At 60.9% G+C, this 17,933-nt stretch overlaps 2 protein-coding genes across 6 annotated transcripts; both read left to right on the top strand.

Annotated features, from left to right (window-relative positions):
- The first annotated feature begins 236 nt into the window (after positions 1 to 236).
- Positions 237 to 6,500, top strand: VPS28 (VPS28 subunit of ESCRT-I). 3 transcript variants are annotated; one of them, XM_039254060.1, is made up of 10 exons: positions 237 to 343; positions 2,961 to 3,027; positions 3,632 to 3,660; positions 3,772 to 3,809; positions 4,061 to 4,150; positions 4,871 to 4,976; positions 5,100 to 5,201; positions 5,883 to 5,936; positions 6,034 to 6,125; positions 6,199 to 6,500. In XM_039254060.1, the coding sequence occupies exons 2-10, from the start codon at positions 2,991 to 2,993 to the stop codon at positions 6,314 to 6,316; spliced, it is 666 nt and encodes a 221-aa protein (XP_039109991.1). In that variant the 5' UTR covers positions 237 to 343; positions 2,961 to 2,990; the 3' UTR covers positions 6,317 to 6,500. The 3 variants fall into 3 exon arrangements, with proteins under 3 accessions (XP_039109991.1, XP_039109992.1, XP_039109990.1); XM_039254059.1 differs by lacking the exon at positions 237 to 343 and adding an exon at positions 1,089 to 1,465 and having other exon boundaries at positions 6,199 to 6,316; XM_039254061.1 differs by lacking the exon at positions 5,883 to 5,936.
- A 3,964-nt stretch (positions 6,501 to 10,464) lies between these two features.
- On the top strand, positions 10,465 to 14,834 carry SLC39A4 (solute carrier family 39 member 4). 3 transcript variants are annotated; one of them, XM_039254176.1, is made up of 12 exons: positions 10,465 to 10,662; positions 11,166 to 11,434; positions 11,914 to 12,131; positions 12,248 to 12,390; positions 12,480 to 12,651; positions 12,991 to 13,163; positions 13,283 to 13,420; positions 13,501 to 13,623; positions 13,824 to 13,878; positions 14,017 to 14,169; positions 14,253 to 14,440; positions 14,532 to 14,834. In XM_039254176.1, exons 1-12 carry the CDS (start codon positions 10,465 to 10,467, stop codon positions 14,658 to 14,660), a joined length of 1,959 nt encoding a protein of 652 aa, XP_039110107.1. In that variant the 3' UTR covers positions 14,661 to 14,834. The 3 variants fall into 3 exon arrangements, with proteins under 3 accessions (XP_039110107.1, XP_039110106.1, XP_039110108.1); XM_039254175.1 differs by having other exon boundaries at positions 11,166 to 11,450; positions 11,936 to 12,131; XM_039254177.1 differs by lacking the exon at positions 11,166 to 11,434 and having other exon boundaries at positions 11,936 to 12,131.
- Positions 14,835 to 17,933: the final 3,099 nt, after the last annotated feature.

Here is a 17,933-nt window from a genome sequence, read left to right as displayed (position 1 = left end):
GTGGGCGAGGGACAGTGGGGGTTCATTTTGCTGTAGGGCAGCTGAGTGCCCGCTGGAAGTGCGGCAGGTCCCGTCATTTGGACGTCCCGCGAAGGCCGAGCCTCCCGCCTGCGGGTGGCACGGCGGGAGGCGTGGCCAGGGGTCGGGGCGCGCCCGTTTCCGGGGCGCGCAGCCGCGGGCGTCAGGTGGGAGGGAGGCGCGCTCGGACGCAGACCTTGGCGATCGAGCGCAGAGCGCAGGAGCTAGGGGGACGTGCGCGCGCAGGCGCAGACGTCAAAGCGCGCCGAGGGGTCGATTCGGAGCGCGGGGCCGCGGGTCGCCCCCACCCGCCAAGCGAGCGCAGGTACCCGGGTCGGGATGGGGCGGGCTAGGCAGGGCCGGCCGAGTCGCACGGGAGAAGGCCGCTGGGCCAGGTCTGCGGGCGTCGTCCAGTCGCATAGGGCTCCCCTCGCGCCCAGGCCCCGTATTCCCCGTCGTGGAGTGCTCCCTTCAGTCCCGGCCCCGCCGGCGCTGCGCGGCCGTTTCCACAGGCGCGGCGCCCCCGTGGGCGAGCGCCCCTGGCGTGTCCCGCGGGCCCCGAGCCGCACGCGGACGCCGTCTGCCCCTCCGCGTCCGGTCGGGCCGCACCCCCGCGCGGTGTGCCCCACTCGGGGCGCTTCATTGCTCGCTTGGGCCCGGGAGCAGCCTGAGCGGCATCTACATGGTCGGATGTCAGGGGCCTTCTCTAGAAACTCGCTTTTCGGTTCAGAGTCCGGCTTCTGAGACTTAGCCGTATATTCGTTTGTAGCTGGGAGACGGTCGTTTCACAACAGAGTGGAGTCCCACTGAAGACCTGCAGGCGATTTCTTTATCCCTCCACTCACTCTTCAGCCCTCTCCGACCCGGCACCCCTCCCGGAAGCCGCGGGACGGTGGCTGAGCACCCTCCCAGCTGCCACCCCACCCCGGCTTCTGTAATGCTTCCGCCTTCCCAGACCAGATCCTCCCCTCGGAGTCGTGCTCCTTAACCCTTTCCCAGCCTCTGCTCACTGGGCACCTATGGCTCCAGTCTGGGCTCCTTTCTTCGTCTTCCCTATGAATCGTCCCCAGTGTGACGCCACCCACCCCCAGTGTCATCGCCTCGGGGTGCTAGCTGGCGCGGCCTCTCCTCTGGCTTGAGCTGCCTCGGGACACCTCGGATGCCTGCGGAGCCTATGCTGCGGCACCGGGGCGCGAGTTCCTCCAAGTCTGCTCCTCTTCCATCTCTTCGGACTCAGTTTACCTGTCATTGGGCCAGAAACGGGAATTGTTCTTGATTCCTTGTAATTTTCATCCTGTTTCAAATACTTCAGTGGGTTTGGTTTCATCTCCAAAGCATGTCTGAAACTGGCCCTGAGTGGGCGGGACCCTCCAAGCGCCTCAGGCTTCTGCTCATTCTCAGCCCACTTTCTCACTGGGAGCCCCAAAAACTTGTGTTTAACCCATCAGTAAGTTCTGCTGGGTTAGTATCAAACTCATACTTCTGGGGACGCCTGGGTGGCTCAGTCGGTTGAGCGTCCGACTTCAGCTCAGGTCTTGATCTCACAGTGTGGGTTTGAGCCCCACGTCAGGCTCTGTGCTGACAGCTCAGAGCCTGGAGCCTGTTTCTGGTTTTGTGTCTCCCTCTCTCTGTGACCCTCTCCTGCTCTCTTGCTCTCTCTCTCTCTCAGAAATAAAACATTTCAAAAATTAAAAAAAAAAACCCAACTCCTACTTCTGACCCGCAAGAGCTGTGCGCTTTGATCCTGTATCTCCATCCTCATTCAGAAAGTTCCCCCTCCCCTTGTCATTTCTCTGTAGAGGCCTTGTGTTATGTGTGCTTTTCTCTCTGCCCAAATGCTCCTCCCCAGGTCTTCTGATACCTGCCACCTTCTCTTCCTCCTGGCTCGCAGCAGCCTTCAGTGTGCCCCCACCCCTCACCACTGCCCTCAGCTTTGCTGAGATGCTGCCAGCACCCACTTCCTCCTGACAGTCTAGGACAGAGTTGGTGTCCCCACCAGAGCACATAGTGCCTGTGTGTTCATCACTATGATGTAGGCAGGCCACGTCCAGGGGCCCAGAGGGGCTCCTGCCAGACCAGCCAAGAGGGTCCTTGCCTTCGCATAGGTTAGAAATCAAACACAAGGGGCGCCTGGGGGGCTCAGTTGGTTAAGCGTCCGACTTCGGCTCAGGTCATGATCTCATGGTTTGCGGGTTCGAGTCCCACATCGGGCTCTGTGCTGACAGCCAGCTCAGAGCCTGGAGCCTGTTTGAGGTTCTGTATCTCCCTCTTTCTGACCCTCCCCTGCTCACGTTGTCTCTCTTCCCCCCCCCCCCGTCAGAAATAAATAAAACATTTTAAAAAAATTTTTTTAAAAAGAAAGAAATGAAACATAAGCCAGAAGGAAGTGAGAACAGAGTTTATTGAGTAGTATAAGTGATAGAGCATAGCAGAGGGAGTATTTGGGAAACTCCGAAAGCAGAGAAGTGCGAGTCTCTCCTCTGCTTGGGGTCAGGAGTTTTTTTTTTGTTTTTTTTTTTGAGGTTTGGGGTCTGATGTACATGTCCTCAGGCACCCAGGAGCTGGTCAAAACAAAGACCAGTGCCCTGGGGGTCTTGGCATCAAGATGTCTAGAGTCCACGTCAGTGGTCTAGAATATCCACAGGACAGCCTTGCCCTATCGCTCTTTAGAGGTTATCCACGGTGCTGGAGGACCCACGTAAGTTACACTCTCTGGATCTTTACAAGGCAGACGCACGTTATCTGTGCTGTAAGGCAGGGAAGACGAGACGGGTCCCAGCAAGAGTGAAGCAGGAAAAGGAGCAAGAAAGTCCTTCATGGAGCTCATCAGTTTCCCTATCCCACCTGTTTCCCATCTGACTCTGCTGAGGGCAGGGAAGCTCTTCATGAGGCCCAGGGGTGCCGGGGGTCACCTTTGAGTTGGCACTGGCTCTGCTCCCCAGGTCTCCAGTGTGGCCGCCTGAGCCTGCAGGATGTTTCACGGGATCCCAGCCACTCCAGGCGTGGGAGGTGAGTGTGGCCCAAGCTGGACCCAGGGACCCAAAGGGCCTAGGCTTTCAGGCCGTGCTGCAGAGACCAGGGGTTGTGGGGTGGACCCGTGTCTCCCCCATATAAGCCTCAGTGGGCAGCTGGGGACTGGTGCAGTTTATCACCAGGGGACCCAGAGCCGACCTCCAGGTGGGGCCAGCTCGGCAGAGAGGTGAGAGCTTTAGTGTGACTGGAAGGGGGTCCTGGGTATCCTGGAGTCAAGCCAGGGGAAACGTCACAAAGCATGTGACAAACCTCATTTGTGCCCTGTCACTGCACCATAAGCAAGGTGTGGTCACCCTGCTATGGAGTGAGGTAGCTGAGGAGCAGCGATGGAATGGGGAGTCAGGCCCGGCATGTGTCTCCCTGGCCCTAGAGGTGTGTTTTCTGCTCAGCACACCCTCCAATGACAAGTTGGTGGGGTGCTGGGAGTAGAATCCCATCTTCCAGCTCCCTCTGGGTCTTTGGGATGTTTCGCAGGGTGGACCTTGGGTGGGCAAATGAAATGGGGCTGGGGCTAGGGCCAGGGGACAAGCCCCTGGGGCGGCCTTAGTGGCCAGCCTGCTAGCTCTCTGCTCTGTTGCAGCCCCTGGAAACAAGCCGGAGCTATACGAGGTGAGTGGCAGGTGTCCCCCGGGCCAGCATTGCTCAGTGCCTGTGTGAGCCTCACCCAGACCCCACAGCCACCTGGCACTGCTGGCAGACACGCTGCCCTCTCTCCTACAGGAGGTGAAGCTGTACAAGAATGCCCGGGAGCGGGAGAAGTGAGTACACCCCCTGAACTGCCCCCACCCAACACACATCACATTCACCTGCCTCCATTGATTAACTTCCCCCAACCTCCGGACCACCCCCACTCTGGGGTCAGGCTGGGGAAGCAGTTCCCAAGGACTCTCTGCGGGGGCAGGGAGAGAGAAGCAGGTCAAGTATAGAGCTCTGACACACCCCAGGAGGGCTGGCGCCCTGAGCTTTGGGGACCTTGGTAGCCACGGCCTGACGGGCACATCATCCTCAGGTATGACAACATGGCAGAGCTGTTTGCAGTTGTGAAGACGATGCAGGCCCTGGAGAAGGCATACATCAAGGACTGCGTCACCCCCAACGAGTGAGAGCCCACTGCCCTTGCTTACTGATCAGCGCCAGCCACAGGAAGCTGCGCTCCAGGCCCGGGTGCTCAGGAAGCGGCGAGAGCAGGGGTCCAGCGCCCAAGCTGGGCTTTATATGGACCCTGCCTTCTCCGGGCCATGAGGGGCCCACTCCCGTGGGGTCCACCCAGCACACGGGGGCTGCTCCTGGGTGCTTGTGGCCTTGGCAGCGATGTCGTAGTGGTGGCACGGAAGTGTCTCCAGAGGAGAGATGTGCCCACCACTTGGGCTGGGCTTCCCAGTCCTGCTCTCCCCGGGCACAGACGTCCTCGTTGACGAAATGGCTTCAGAAGGGAGGTCACCATGTGAGGAGCTGCTGGCCAGGCCTGGCACTTAGGAGGCACACGGGACCTTTGCTCAGTGCAATAGGCCTGCATTGTGGGACCATGAGCTGTCCATGTGGAGGCGTGGCCAGTGTCTTCCAGAAGAGGGAGCTGGCCAGGCTTCTGCCTGGGTCTGGGCTCATCCCGTGTGGCAGCCAGCCGTATTTGGGCCACTTTCCTCTTCTGCTTACCGTCCTCTCAGGCTCTCTTATTTAGACCCCGAGGGAAGCCCCAGCCTTCGTGTCCCATCTCTCATCTCTCCGAGAGCTGCCCTAAGTCTGGATGGGCCAAGAGAGTGCAGGATGTGTGGGCAGGGCTAGCCTGGTCCTGAGGGCAGCAGCCTGGCCCTCTCTCTAGGTACACTGCAGCCTGTTCCCGGCTCCTGGTCCAGTACAAAGCCGCCTTCCGGCAGGTGCAGGGCGCAGAAATCAGCTCCATTGATGAATTCTGCCGCAAGTTCCGTGTGAGTGAGCGGGGCCCCTCCACTCCCAGGGGAACAGCAGGTGGGAGGTGCGTGTGCTGTTGGGGAGGGGTCTGGCCACCTGCCCTGTGAGGCCCAGTACCCATGATACCCTCCCTCCCCCAGCTGGACTGCCCACTGGCCATGGAGAGGATCAAAGAGGACCGTCCTATCACCATCAAAGACGATAAGGGCAACCTGAACCGCTGCATTGCAGACGTGGTCTCGGTGCGCTCCCGCGGCCTCCGGGGCCCTAGAGGGGGTCGGGGGGGGGGCTCCCGCGGCCTCCGGGGGCCTACAGGGGGTCGGGGGAGGGGGCTCCCGCGGCCTCCGGGGGCCTACAGGGGGTCGGGGGGGGGCTCCCGCGGCCTCTGGGGGCCTACAGGGGGTCGGGGGAGGGGGCTCCCGCGGCCTCCGGGGGCCTACAAGGGGTCAGGGGGACCAGTACTGCCTGCTGTGGCCACTGTGTGCAAAGAAGCCCGGGGCTCCCAGAGCTGCATAGCCCTCACACACACTAGGCGGGGGTCTCTGTAGCTAGGGATGAGGGGTGGGCAGGACTTGCTCCCTAGGCAGCATCCAGGAGAAACCCCTGCGGGACGCACGGAGGGTCAGTGCAGCCAGGGCTCCCGTGCACCCACAGCCCCAGGAGGCCTAGCCAGAGCCCTGTGGGCCAGGTGTCATAGAGGAGCTCACAGGCTATGGGAACAGGGGGGTCCAGCAAGGACCCCGTGACCAGACAGCCAAGGAGAAAGGTTGAGGAGGGAGACAGTGGGCTCTTGAGGCCAGACAGGCTGGCTGGGGGCTGGCCTGGGCCTGGGCCTGCAAAGGAACCAGGCCTGCGGGCTGCAAGGGGTCCCCCCTCCAGGCCTGCAGCGGGTCTGTGGTGCCTCACATGCACACTTTTCCCAGCTGTTCATCACGGTGATGGACAAACTGCGCCTGGAGATTCGTGCCATGGATGAGGTGCGGCTCCGGCGGGGGCGAAGGGATGGGGGGGCGCGGGAGCGGGGAGGGCTGGGAGAGGGCTCCTGACGGACGGGGCTGAGCACCCTGTCCACAGATCCAGCCGGATCTGCGGGAGCTGATGGAGACTATGCACCGCATGAGCCACCTGCCCGCCGACTTCGAGGGCCGCCAGACCGTCAGCCAGTGGTGAGTACACCAGCCCGAGCCTTCCCACCCGCAAGGGCGGCAAAGCACACCCGTCAGCGCTGCGCTCCCACAGGCTGCAGACCCTGAGCGGCATGTCGGCCTCGGATGAGCTGGACGACTCCCAGGTGCGCCAGATGCTCTTCGACCTGGAGTCGGCCTACAACGCCTTCAACCGCTTCCTGCATGCCTGAGCCTCCCGAGGTCTGGGAGGAAGGTGCTCGGGTGGGCCCAGTGGGGGGCTGCAGCTGTGTTCCACCTCGACCCCTGCGTGGCCCCCATGCATCTTGCTGCTCATAGCGGCTCCATCTGTGTGTCTGTCCACCCCAGAGCTCCCGCCCTGCCCTCCCCACAATAAAGATGTTTTCCGACACCCCCTTCCTGCTGTGGCTGCTCTCCCCCAGCTGGGCCTGCCCTGCCCTGCCTTTCTGTCTTCCCCCTGTGCCTCGGGTGGGACCTGCCTCATGCTCCGAACGACCGTGGGGCCTGCTCCTCAGGGAAGGGTCTGAAACCAGCTTCCCTGATGGGCATTGCCGGGGTGAGTGGGGGCGGGGCCCAAGCAAGGCTTGGGTCTCACCACAGAGGCGGCTGCCTTCCACATCCGCTTCCCCGCCCTTCCCCTGAGAGCTCTAGGCAGCTGGGGGTCCAGAGCACCGCCGCGCTGCCCCCTTGCCTCTCCCTGCCCTGGGGGACGCCACAGGCCAGCGCAGGCCTTGTCCTTGTGGTGACTCCTCAGGGCCCCAGTAGGTGACTCACAGGACAGACGGTTTGTCCTGCCCACTGCAGAGGGTGTCCCTTGCTCGGGAGCAAAGTCAGGTGGGGGAAGCGACAGTCTGCAGGTGGGGACACAGGTGTTCACAGGCCGTTGCTGGCTCAGTTGCCAGTGCTTCCTGCACCTGCTGCGGTGCCAGCTGCTGTGAGCCCCACCCCACGGCCCACGGCATCACAGCCACCTCCTCACAGGCAGCCGGCAACGAGCCCCAAGACCAAGGCTCTGGATTCCAGGGTGCATCGCGTCACGTTTTAGCAACTATGCCATTGGGATAAGGGACATGCCAGAGCCTAATTGTGGCGTTCCCTTTTCCGAGTAGTGCTTCTGGATCTCTGCAGCATTAAAGGCAATTAAATAAGGCATGTAGTATTTCAGACTTGACAAGCAAGCAAAGTTATCTTTGTTGTGAGATGGCTGCCATTAGGGAGGTGCCATTTCTCATGGGGCAGTCAAGGACAGCAGAGCTGGCAAGGAACAGGGGAGTAGGGAGCCAGGTGGAGGAGGGGGCAGAGGCCAGGTGAGGACTCGGATTGTACCCAGAGCCCTGGGTGCCAGTGGGAGCCTCAGAGCAGAGACGTGCCCCACGTCCCCTTAGGTCTTAGGAGGGGAAGATAGACTGGCACGAGGGGCCATGGCCAGTGGGGGCTCTGCCATGTGTCACACCCACGATGCTCCCTGCTGGGCTGGATTGGTGTGCAGTGAGTACCCAGGCCTCGCACCCGAACAGCTAGACAGATGGAGAAGCTCCTGTGGCCGCGTGGACACCTGCACCAGGAGGGGCTGAGGGTGTGGCCAGAACAGTTCTCATAGGCTGAGTCTGATTGTGTCAGCTGGTCAAGGGCATGTCAGGTGGGGGCTGGATGTCAGAGGCTAGGGCTCAGAAGGAAGGAGGTGAACAAGACGAAGGCTTGTTATCTCCATGGCAAACACTTACTGTGCTAGGTGCCAGGAGCTCTACCCTAGAGACCCCGGGGCTGGCACTGTTGCACTTGGAGGTTGTGGTAGAAAGACTGGCAAAGGAGCCGAAGAAGGGACAGCCAGGGCCAAGGAAACCCAGAGAGGCCCTAGCCTTGGAGGAGCAGCTGGGCCCAGGGCAGACTGAGATGAGGAAGTGGCACCACTGGGTGGCCCGTGGAGCCCTCAGGGACTTTGACAAGATTGGGGGAGGGAAGCTTCAGGGGAGCCTGGAAGAGACTGCCAAGGAGGGCTGCTTTGGTCTATATGATTGTTGGTTTTTTATTTTAATTAAATGCAACATCAAATTTGCCTTCTTTATTTTTTAAAGGTTTTATTTTTAATATGGGGCTTGAACTCCACAACCCTGAGATGGAGAGCCGCATGCTTTAGCGACTGAGCCAGCCAGGCGCCCGACCATTTGAAACGTTTTAAAGCTCAGTGGCATTAAGTACACTAAGAGTGCTGTGCAGCTGTCACCACATCCACACAGACCCTGTCCCCTCCCCCAGCCCCTGGCCACCACCATCCTTTCTGTCCCTAGATTGACTAGGTGCCTCCTACAAGTGGGGTTACACAGGGCTTGTTTTTTTGTGATTGGCTTATTCATGTTGTACATGTGTTGGAATTTCCTTTTTTTTAGTGCTGTTCCCAATGTGGCACTTGAATTCATGACACTGAGATCAAGAGTCATAGGCCCTACCAGCAGAGCCTGCGAGATGCCCCAAAATTTCCTTCCTTTTTAAGGCTGAATACTACCCCATTGTACTGCATAGACCATATTTTATTTCATCCTTCAGTGGATGCCCGGGTTGTTTCGGTGTTTTAGAGGCTAACGCTGCTGTGGACACGGGTGTATTTGAAGACAGGAGGGATTGCGGTGTGCGTGTTGGATGATGGAATGATGCAGGAGGGGCCCAGAGACACAGGAGAGGGTGCAGCACCCAGAAGGTGACCCCGGCACCAGGTAGGGGGCAGTCAGAGGTGCAGGGGGCTGGTGATGCCTTCTCTGGCTGCTATGGGCCAGCGTGAGGTTACTGAGGTCAGAGGGGCTGCCCAGGGGGGTGCAAGCCACATGCCAGGCCCTCAAGGGCTCAGGCAGTGCTGCCTGGACCTGGGACGGCCAGGCTGGAAGGCTGGTCTGAGATCTTTGCCCAGAAGTTAATAGGCCCTTGAGCAGTGGGTGACCCGAAGAGGCAGGCAGGTCCTCAGCTCCTGCCCCAGCCAGCCTGCTGGGCCCGGTGCTGGGCGGCAGGAAAAAGGCCAGTTTGGGCCTCCAGTCTTCAGAGTGCCCGAATCTCTCCATCTTCCCTGCTTGTTGACTCCAGGTTCCAGGAATCTTCCAAATCCCCGGCGGCAGGCCCTGCCAATCTCCTCTGGCCCAGCTCCTTCTTAGGACACTGTGATATCCCGCTGTGGGGTCATCCAGCAGGAATGTGGGCAGGGCGACTTCAGGCCCAGGACACTGCCCTCAGCATGATGCCCTGCCCTGGGCCCACAGGACTCTGGGGACAGAGTCCTTCTAGGCTCCCAACTGCCCTGAAGCTTCACCTCTTCCATCCCAGCCACACCTCACAGGGCTCAGGGTCAGTGGTCAGCGGAACCAGGTGGGGAAGGGGACGCCCACACACTCCCTCCAGGAAGAAACAAACAAAAAAAGCTGCCCTGAGACCTGGCCAGGGGTGCTAGCTGGCTCCCTGCGGCCTGCCCCTCCCCTGCACTGCCAACTAGGCAGAGATAAGCCAAGAGGTTCAAAGGCCAGAGAGGGAGGCAACAGGGAGGGGAGGTACAGAACTGGGGGTCACGGCCCTCCCTCGAGCCCTGGGCCTAGAGACTGGGGTCCTGCCCTACTTCCTCCTGCCCGTACAGCCCAAGAGACCCTTGCCAGGAGGCAGCAGACAAAAGGCCCAGTGGGTTCCCCGTTTGCCCTGTGGGGCTTTGGCCATTTCCTCAGGAATTTTCCCTGGAGTTTGGGAAGGGGAGCATGACTCAGCCAGCACCTTCTCAGTCCCCTCAGAGTCCAGCCCCGAACACGGATGGGCGCACAGCCCAGGCCCTGGGAGGAGAGGACCCCACCTCCCCACCCCCAACTGGGACCTAAGGCTAGGGGTGGGGTGAGGGTGTCTAAGCTGCCAGAACCAAGGAAGCCAAGCAGGGAAGGGGCTGGGAGGGTAGTGGAGCAGGGATGTGTTCAGGCCTCTTAGGTGGAATGTTGGGGATGGGGTCTTGTGGGACCTCTGCCTCAGGTCCCCGTCGTTGGCAGCAGACCTTAGAGAGAGGGTCACCCCTCGGGCATAGAAAAGGTGGCCCTGCCCCGCAGCCCTGAGGCAAGCTAGCCGTGCCCAGGCTGCCCTTCCAGAGGAAGGGGCCCCGCTCTCGCCCCCCTCAGGCAGTGGCTCCAACCGCAGGGAGGATCTGCTGCTGGAATGGTTAACCCGAGGTGCCTCAGTCAGCCAATCACAGGGCCCTGCAGGAAATACCTGGGAGAGGTCCTCACGCGTTCGGGCGGGTCAGAGCCCAGCCCCAGCCTGGCGGTTGGCGACCCGAGAGCCCCAGCCAGCCCTGGTGTCCGCAGCCTCCCCGGAGCACGGAGCGCACAGGGGCCTCAGCGTGACCATGAGAGTCCTGGTTCGACTCGAGCTGGGGCTGCTGCTGTCTGTGCTGACGGTGACGGTGACCGTGATGGCAGCTCAGCCAGCCCGGCTACTGGCCTTGCTGTCCTCAGGCCAGGGTGCTCTGGACCCTGTGGTGCTGGGCAGCCTGTTAAATACACTGGCGGACCGTGTGCACTGCGCCAACGGGCCGTGTGGAAAGGTAATTGCCCCACCCGATGGGTCCCCCAGCCCAGGCCCGCTCCACCCCAGGGCTGGAAGCAAAGGGCCCTGGGCAAACTCCAGGAGGCGGGCCAAGGTGAGGCTGGGTGGCCAAGCACCCAGGCCCTACCTGCAGGCCCGTGCCCACCTTCCTCTGCTCTGAGTTCTGACAGCCTGCGCTCCCAGGATTGGGGGCTGTGCTGGGTACATGTAGCTCCAGGACCTCAGGGCTACCTCTTCCATCAGTCCCCAGGTCATCACATTGGCAGTGGTTACGGGAAGAAGCCACTCTGGGATGGGGGGGCTACTGCCCCAACCCCTGTGTGTGTGTGTGTGTGTGTCTGCCTGTACACATGTGTGTAATCGAGAGGGGGTGACCTTGGGAGTGTGTGAAAGAGCAATGATGGAGGGGTGGGTGGGAGAGAGGAAGGGGGAGACCAGTGTGCGTGGGCCCCACAGGGAGCCGGCAGCTGCCTGACCCTGGGCCCCTGTCTCTGCCCATAGTGCCTGACTGTGGATGATGCGCTGGCCCTGGGCAGGCCTGAGAAGCCAGGGCTCCCCGGGGGGCCAGTCCTAGAGCACAGGCACATCGCCCGCTTCAGTGCTGCTGTCGCCCTCTACCTCAGTGACCCCAAGGGCACATGTGCAGATGTCCAGGCTGGACGCTGGGCCACCCGTGCTGACCATCTCTTGGCCTTGTTGAAGGGCCCCAAGGCCCTGGCCCCAGGCCTGGGCAGGCTGCTGCAAAGGATTCAGGCCCAGACTTCTGGCTGGCCCGCTGCAGAGAAGGTGAGGGCCTGGGAGGTGGGTCAGAGGGAGTAGTGAGGAGGATCTAAGGGGACCCAGAGAAAGGAGACCGCTTTGGGGGTTGGGCCTGGCTGCAGTGGGCAGAACATCCCACACACCTTCCTGGACACCTGAACACTTAGGGGGAGTTTGGGGACCTACTTGGGAGGCTGGGTGAGGCTGTGGGATCACAAATGGATGTCTGCTACCGCTCAGGGCAGGGACTTGAGGAGCCCGGGGGGTGGGGGGGGTGGAGCTGAGAAGAATCCTGGGCCCTCAGGGAGGGAGCTCAGGGAGGGGTCAGGCCCAGCCCAGGTCGTAGGCTGGCAGGAATAGGTGGTGGTGCTCTGAGAAGGCTGGTCTGGGGTCACGTTGGGGCAGATCTTGGGGTCAGTGGCATGCAGGGGGCACTAGGGTTGATGGCAGAGCTGGAGGCCAGGAAGGCCACCCTGCAGGCGAGTCTCAGCCCTGACTCTCCCCCGCCCCAGGCCTGTGTGGACCTGCCTCAGCTGCTGGAGGAGGCAGCAGGGGCAGGATCTCCCGGTGACCCTGGCCTGGTCCTGGCCACCCTGGTGGACCACGTCAGCAGTGGGGCCTGTTTCCACGCCCTGCCAAGCCCCCAGTACTTTGTAGACTTTGTGTTCCGGCAGCACAGCGGCGAGACGCCCAACATCACACTGACTGGTGAGGCTGTGGCGGGGCCGGAGGGTGGGGACTGCCCCGAGTCCCCAGCCTCCATGTCCCTGCGGAGGGCAGGCCTGGGGCCCAGGCACACCTTGTGATTCTGTCCTCCTTACCAGAGCTGGAGGCCTTGATGCAGCGCCTGGGGGTAGGCAGAGTGGCAGAGTCACACAGTGACCACAGTCATCTGGGAAAGGGCGCCAACCACCAGGGCCCTGTGCCCACTATGACCCCTAACAGCAGCTCCGACATGTGGGACACAGTGAGCAGCCCGTGCAGCATAATCCTGGGGAGAGGTGGGGCCTCACGGGTCTGCTCAGGTCCCTGACCCCCTTTCTTGCCTCCCCTCAGGTATGCCTAAGTGCCAGTGAAGTGATGGCGGTGTATGGGCTGTCTGAGCAGGATGGGGTGACTCCAGAGTTCTGGGCTCAACTGAGCCCGGCCCTGCTCCAGCAGCAACTAAGTGGGGCCTGCAGCCCCCAGCCCAGCACCCCCACCCAGGACCAGCTCAGCCAGGTGGAAAGTGAGTGCCTGCCTCTCCAGTAGTGCATGCTTGCTGCACCCATCGGTGCTGGTGCCACAGAGGTGGGGTCTCACGGGGAGGAGGGCTAGGGGAGGGGTGGGAAAAGCTGGGCCAGGGCTGGCAAGAGAACGGGGCGTCCGAGTGGAGGGGTCGCAGGGGAGTACGGGGGCCTAGATGGGAAGAGGATGGGGCCTGAAGGGGCAGCACAGGCAGAGGCCCGGCCTGTCCCTGACCACTTGCATCCCTGTCGACCTCACTCCCGGGCCCCACTTGGAGCCCCTCCCCTGGGAAGCAAGAGAGGCTGTCGTCTCAGCCCGGCCGCCCCTGCCCCCTCCCCAGGGTACCTGTACGGCTCCATAGCCACGCTGCTCATCTGCCTCTGCGCCATCTTTGGCCTCCTGCTTCTGACCTGCGCCACCTACAGCGCTGCCTCCCACTATGTCATCCAGGCCTTCCTGAGCATGGCTGTGGGCGCGCTCACTGGGGACGCCATCCTCCACCTGACACCCAAGGTCAGCCCGCCGCCCCTCCCTCCCGACTGGAACTTCCCTGCGCAGGCCAACCCTGCAGTCTGGTCCCCCGGGCTAGGGGTGGGGCGTGGGGAGGCCTTAAAGCCCCCTTCTCCCCCCAGGTGCTGGGGCTGCACTCGCACAGCGGGGAGGGCCTTGGCGCACAGCCCACCTGGCGCCTTGTGGCCGTGCTGGGTGGCCTCTACACCTTCTTCCTGTTTGAGAACCTCTTCAACCTCTTACTGCCCCTGGACCCTGAGGTGAGGTGGGGGCTGGAGGTGGGGGGTGGCTGGGGCAGAAGCATGGAGGCCCATTGGGCCCTGAGCCACCGTCCCCACAGGACTCCAGGGATGGGCCCTGCAGCCACAGCCACGGCGGACACAGCCACGGCGTGGCCCTGCAGCTAGCCCCCGGCGAGCTCCGGCAGCCTAAGCAGCCCCACGAAGGCTCCCGCGCAGACCTGGTGAGCTGCCCTTTCCCCAGTGTCTCCACCCGACACGACACGGGCTTTCCCCTGAAAGGACCCCTTCCAGGCCCCGCCCCCACCCCAGGGCCTCTGTCCGAGGCCTCCTCCCTCCGATGCCCATCCGGGGACCCAGCCCCGCCACGCCCCTCCTCACCTCCCTGCCCAGGGCCTCAGCCACACGGACCTACTCCCTCCAGGTGGCAGAGGAGAGCCCGGAGCTGTTGAGCTTGGAGCCCCGGAAACTGAGCTCAGGTGAGCCCCGAGGGAAGCCCCAGAAGGATTAGGGGCTACGGATTGGTGCAGAGCGCCAGCGCGGGCCGGGGGAGCAGAAGTGGGGGCGCCGAAGCGGGGGACCAGGTCAGCGCCGACCCAGGTCCACCGCACCTGCAGAGCTGAGGCTGCTGCCCTATGTGATCACGCTGGGCGATGCCTTGCACAACTTCGCCGATGGGCTAGCCGTGGGCGCCGCCTTCGCCTCCTCCTGGAAGACCGGGCTGGCCACCTCGCTGGCCGTGTTCTGCCACGAGGTGCCACACGAACTAGGTGAGAGCGCGAGGCAGGGCCTGGGAGGGGGGCCGCCGGCCAGGGGCAGGGCTCTCGGCCTAACCCCCCCCACCCCACCCCAGGGGACTTCGCGGCCCTGCTGCACGCGGGGCTGTCGGTGCGCCGGGCGTTGCTGCTGAACTTGGCCTCAGCGCTGACTGCCTTCATCGGCCTCTACGTGGCGCTAGCGGTCGACGTTGGCGAGGACAGTGAGACTTGGATCCTGGCGGTGGCCACCGGCCTATTCCTCTACGTGGCGCTCTGCGACATGGTCAGGATGGAGGGCAGGAGTCGGCTGCCCTGGGGGTGGGCGAGCAGGGGCTGGGAGCTGGCCGCTGACCCCGCGCCTCCCTCCTCCTCAGCTCCCGGCCATGCTGCACGTGCGGGACGAGCGGCCCTGGCTCCTCTTCCTGCTGCACAACATGGGCCTGCTGGGCGGCTGGACCGTCCTGCTGCTGCTGTCGCTATACGAGGACAAAATCACCCTCTGATGTCCACCCCTCTACGCTCCGGCCCTTGACGCTGGCTGCTGGCCCTGGGCTATCCCAGCTCCTTGGGCCTGCTAGCCAGTGTGGAGCCTGCAGCTGGGTCCCCAGAGAGCCCCTGCCATTTCAGTCTCCCTCCCACATGTCTCAACACCCCTATTCAATAAACATATTCTTGCCCTTGGAGCCCAGCTGCTGTCCTTGCCGTTCGCGGTGTCCCCCACCAGGAAGGCAGCCGGGAGGGGCCGGCTCCGGCGGGTCCAGGGGTCCCTGAAGGATGGACGGCGTCGGCGAGGGAGGGGTGAGAGAGGCCCGAGAGTCTTTCTGGTCACCAGGCAGGCATCTCTGCTCTGACTGGGGCTCAACTTTATTTTGTAAGTGTTTGGGGGCCGGCACAAAAGTGGCATTTGCCTTAGACAATGATTTCTGATAACAAACTTCTTTGATATGTAAGAATTTCCCAGAACATAGATTTGTAGAAGACTCAGGCATAACCTTTATCAATAGTGATTGAGGTAGATGATTCAGATGCTTATCCTATGAGGAAGGAAGGCATCTTTAGCATCCAAGACAAAGTTCTTAGCATAAAAAGGGTGAAGTTACTTCTTTGTGAGCAGGGGTCAAACAGGTCTTTCAGGAAACACCTCTGCACCCATAATCACAAAAGAAGTTCCTCAATAGGTTCCTTCACAGGGTGCAATCAGCATATTCAAGGCCAGAAAAAGTCACTCCAAATACTGATCACAAATGCCTGGGGGGGGGGGGCGGTGCTCCAAGCTGAAACAAGCGGGTGGGCTGGAATCTGCCCTTAACCATAGATTAGGCTCTTTGTCTCAGGGCCAGACTCCATTGTAACTCGTGTTCTTAGCCCCCTTTATTATTATCTAAGTCTTGGATCTGCAAGGCCCATAGGAAGAGCCTTTTGACAATCATCCACAGAGCTTTCATCTGAAGTCTCTTTGGAAAAGGCAGGGATGTGCATTTCCTTATGAGCAATCTGTGTGGGGAATATCGGTCTGATTTGGAATATTGTGAGGCCTGGTCAATACCCACAGGCTCATTTCCAACATGAGCCAGTAGCAGAAGGAGATCCCAGTTTTCGTTCCTCGTGGCAGGAGCTGTGCAAGCGCTGCCATTTCCTCGCTGTGACCGTCACCCAGCGAGGCCGGCGTGGCTCCCGGCACCCGGAGGGCTGTGCTAAGTAAGGGATCTCCAGGCAGCCAGCCCCAGTCCTGCGCCGGCAAGTGTGGAGGCCCTGCGTGGGGCGTGGACTCAGAGAAACTGGCCAGAGGCTGCAGGTAGCAGGGCCGCCCAGTCTCCAGCCAGGAATCAAACTTTTACTTCTAGCAGAAGGGCTGAAACACACAGCACTCACGTAGATGAGGGTTTATTACTACTTTGAAGCGGTCAGACCCAAGCGACAGTCCGTGGTCAGTGGGGCCCGGGCCTCCCCTGACGCTGTCACACCGTCTTCGGCACGAACGTCCATCCTCAGAGATCTATGTAGTCCTCTGAGGGTGGAGCTCAGTCCAACACAAACTAGGTGCCTTCAAACAATAGAAATTTTCTCAGTCCTGGAGGCAGAAGTCTGAAATCAAGGTGTCCATGAGCCGTGCTCCTCAACTGTTTTTTTGATGTTTATTGATTTGTTTTTGAGAGAGCACAAGTGAGCAAGTGGGGAGGGGCAGAGAGAGAGAATCCCTAGCAGGCTCTGCACTGTCAGCACAGAGCCTGACACAGGGCTCGAACTCATGACCTGAGGTGAGATCAAGAATTGGATGCTCAATGGACTGAGCCCCCCACCCCTTCTCTACTCTCTAGGGACAATCTGTTACGTGAGGCTGTCCTGGCTTCTGGTGGCCACTCGCGGTTTGGGTCTCGTGGCAGGCATAACTCCAGTGTCTTCCTTCGTCTCATGACCTTCTCTGTTGTTATCTCTTCTCTTCTGATAAGCACACCAGTCCTACTGGGTTACCAACTTGCCTACTCCACTATGACTTCATCCAAACTAATTCCATCCGTTAATGATCCTATTTCCAAATAAAAGTCACATTTTGAAGTACAGAGGGTTAGGTTTTCAACACATCTTTTTGGGGGACCACAATTCAATCCACTACACCCCTCATGCTCCAAAATGGCGGCCAGAGCTTTAGCCCTTAAATGCACTTGCCAGGTAGCAGAAAGAAGGTAGGAGGAAAGAGCAAAAAGAGAAAGGGGTCCAGGGGACATCAGATTCAGCCTGTCGTTCACCCAATACACAGACATGAAAGCAGGAGAGTGGAAGTCAGTCTCGTGCTCTGCTCCAGGGGTCCACGTGTGCTGGGGGGAGGTGGAGGCTGCGTGCCAGTCATCTGGCAAAACGGGCAGGAAGAGCCGTATGTGAGAGCTCCGGGCCTGACGCAGGTGGACAGATGCTCCAGCCTCTCCAAGAGGTATTGATTCTCCAAGAACCTTCCCCACCACCACAAAAGAGAAGTGTGGGAATTACCACCTCCCTCCTAAAGCTGGTCTACTACGCTGAGATGGCCTCCTGGCATGGAAGGAAGGTGCAGAAAACCACTGGTTCCCAGCACAGCACTGCCCAGAGGAACATCAAGAGCACGGCCTCAACTGTCGTGCCCACTAGCCCCGGGGCCCAAGCTCTGAGTCTGAGGGAGAACACTGGCTTTCAGAGGGCAAGGCCAGGGCTTGTACTGGCAGTCCCCACCCCCACCCCCCGCCCCAGCCTTGGGCCATTCTCCAGCCCATCACAGTCCCTCCCCAGCAACTTGGAGCCCCAGACTCTGCTGATAGGCCCCACCTTCATCTCTCAGTGGGAAAGTACACCCACCAGGCAGGCTCGCCTCTGTCTTCCCACTGCCAACCTTGGGACCTCCTGGCTCCGCTGCCCACCTTCTCTCCTCTGACTGGGATGGAGCCTCATCGTATCCACCCTGCCCGGCCCAGGGCATTTTCCAATGTGCCAAGCTCCGGTCCAAGGGTTGTGTGGGCCCTGCTGTTTTCAATCATCACAGATATCCTACGATGTGGGCACCATGACTGTGGCCATCTGACAGAGATACCAAGACTTAGTGTCCTGGCTGGGGCCCCAGCTCTGTCCCTGCTGCCTCCTCCAGCACACTCTTCTACCTACCGTTTTTTTCTTACAGTTTTCTTTTAAAAGTGGGGGTGCCCGGGTGGCTCAGTCAGTTAAGCATCCGACTTCAGCTCAGGTCATGATCTCACGGTTCATGGGTTCGAGCCCCGCGTCGGGCTCTGTGCTGACAGCTCAGAGCCTGG

This window comes from Hyaena hyaena, unplaced genomic scaffold, assembly GCF_003009895.1.
Source record: "Hyaena hyaena isolate Hyena2069 unplaced genomic scaffold, ASM300989v1 scaffold_474, whole genome shotgun sequence".
In the NCBI taxonomy this organism is placed as follows: Eukaryota; Metazoa; Chordata; class Mammalia; order Carnivora; family Hyaenidae; genus Hyaena; species Hyaena hyaena.
Note: the sequence above shows the minus strand (reverse complement) of the source record. Positions and strands in the feature narration are given on the sequence as shown.

What these genes read in the sequence shown, in the direction of transcription:
- SLC39A4 (XM_039254176.1), top strand. Translation starts at nt 10,465, where the DNA reads ATGAGAGTCCTGGTTCGACTCGAGCTGGGGCTGCTGCTGTCTGTGCTG. An exon ending in CCAACGGGCCGTGTGGAAAG is followed by an intron (nt 10,663 to 11,165) that starts GTAATTGCCCCA and finishes CTCTGCCCATAG; the next exon opens with TGCCTGACTGTGGATGATGC. An exon ending in ACGTGGCGCTCTGCGACATG is followed by an intron (nt 14,441 to 14,531) that starts GTCAGGATGGAG and finishes CCTCCTCCTCAG; the next exon opens with CTCCCGGCCATGCTGCACGT.
- VPS28 (XM_039254060.1), top strand. Translation starts at nt 2,991, where the DNA reads ATGTTTCACGGGATCCCAGCCACTCCAGGCGTGGGAG. An exon ending in ACAAGCCGGAGCTATACGAG is followed by an intron (nt 3,661 to 3,771) that starts GTGAGTGGCAGG and finishes TCTCTCCTACAG; the next exon opens with GAGGTGAAGCTGTACAAGAA. An exon ending in CGCCAGACCGTCAGCCAGTG is followed by an intron (nt 6,126 to 6,198) that starts GTGAGTACACCA and finishes GCGCTCCCACAG; the next exon opens with GCTGCAGACCCTGAGCGGCA.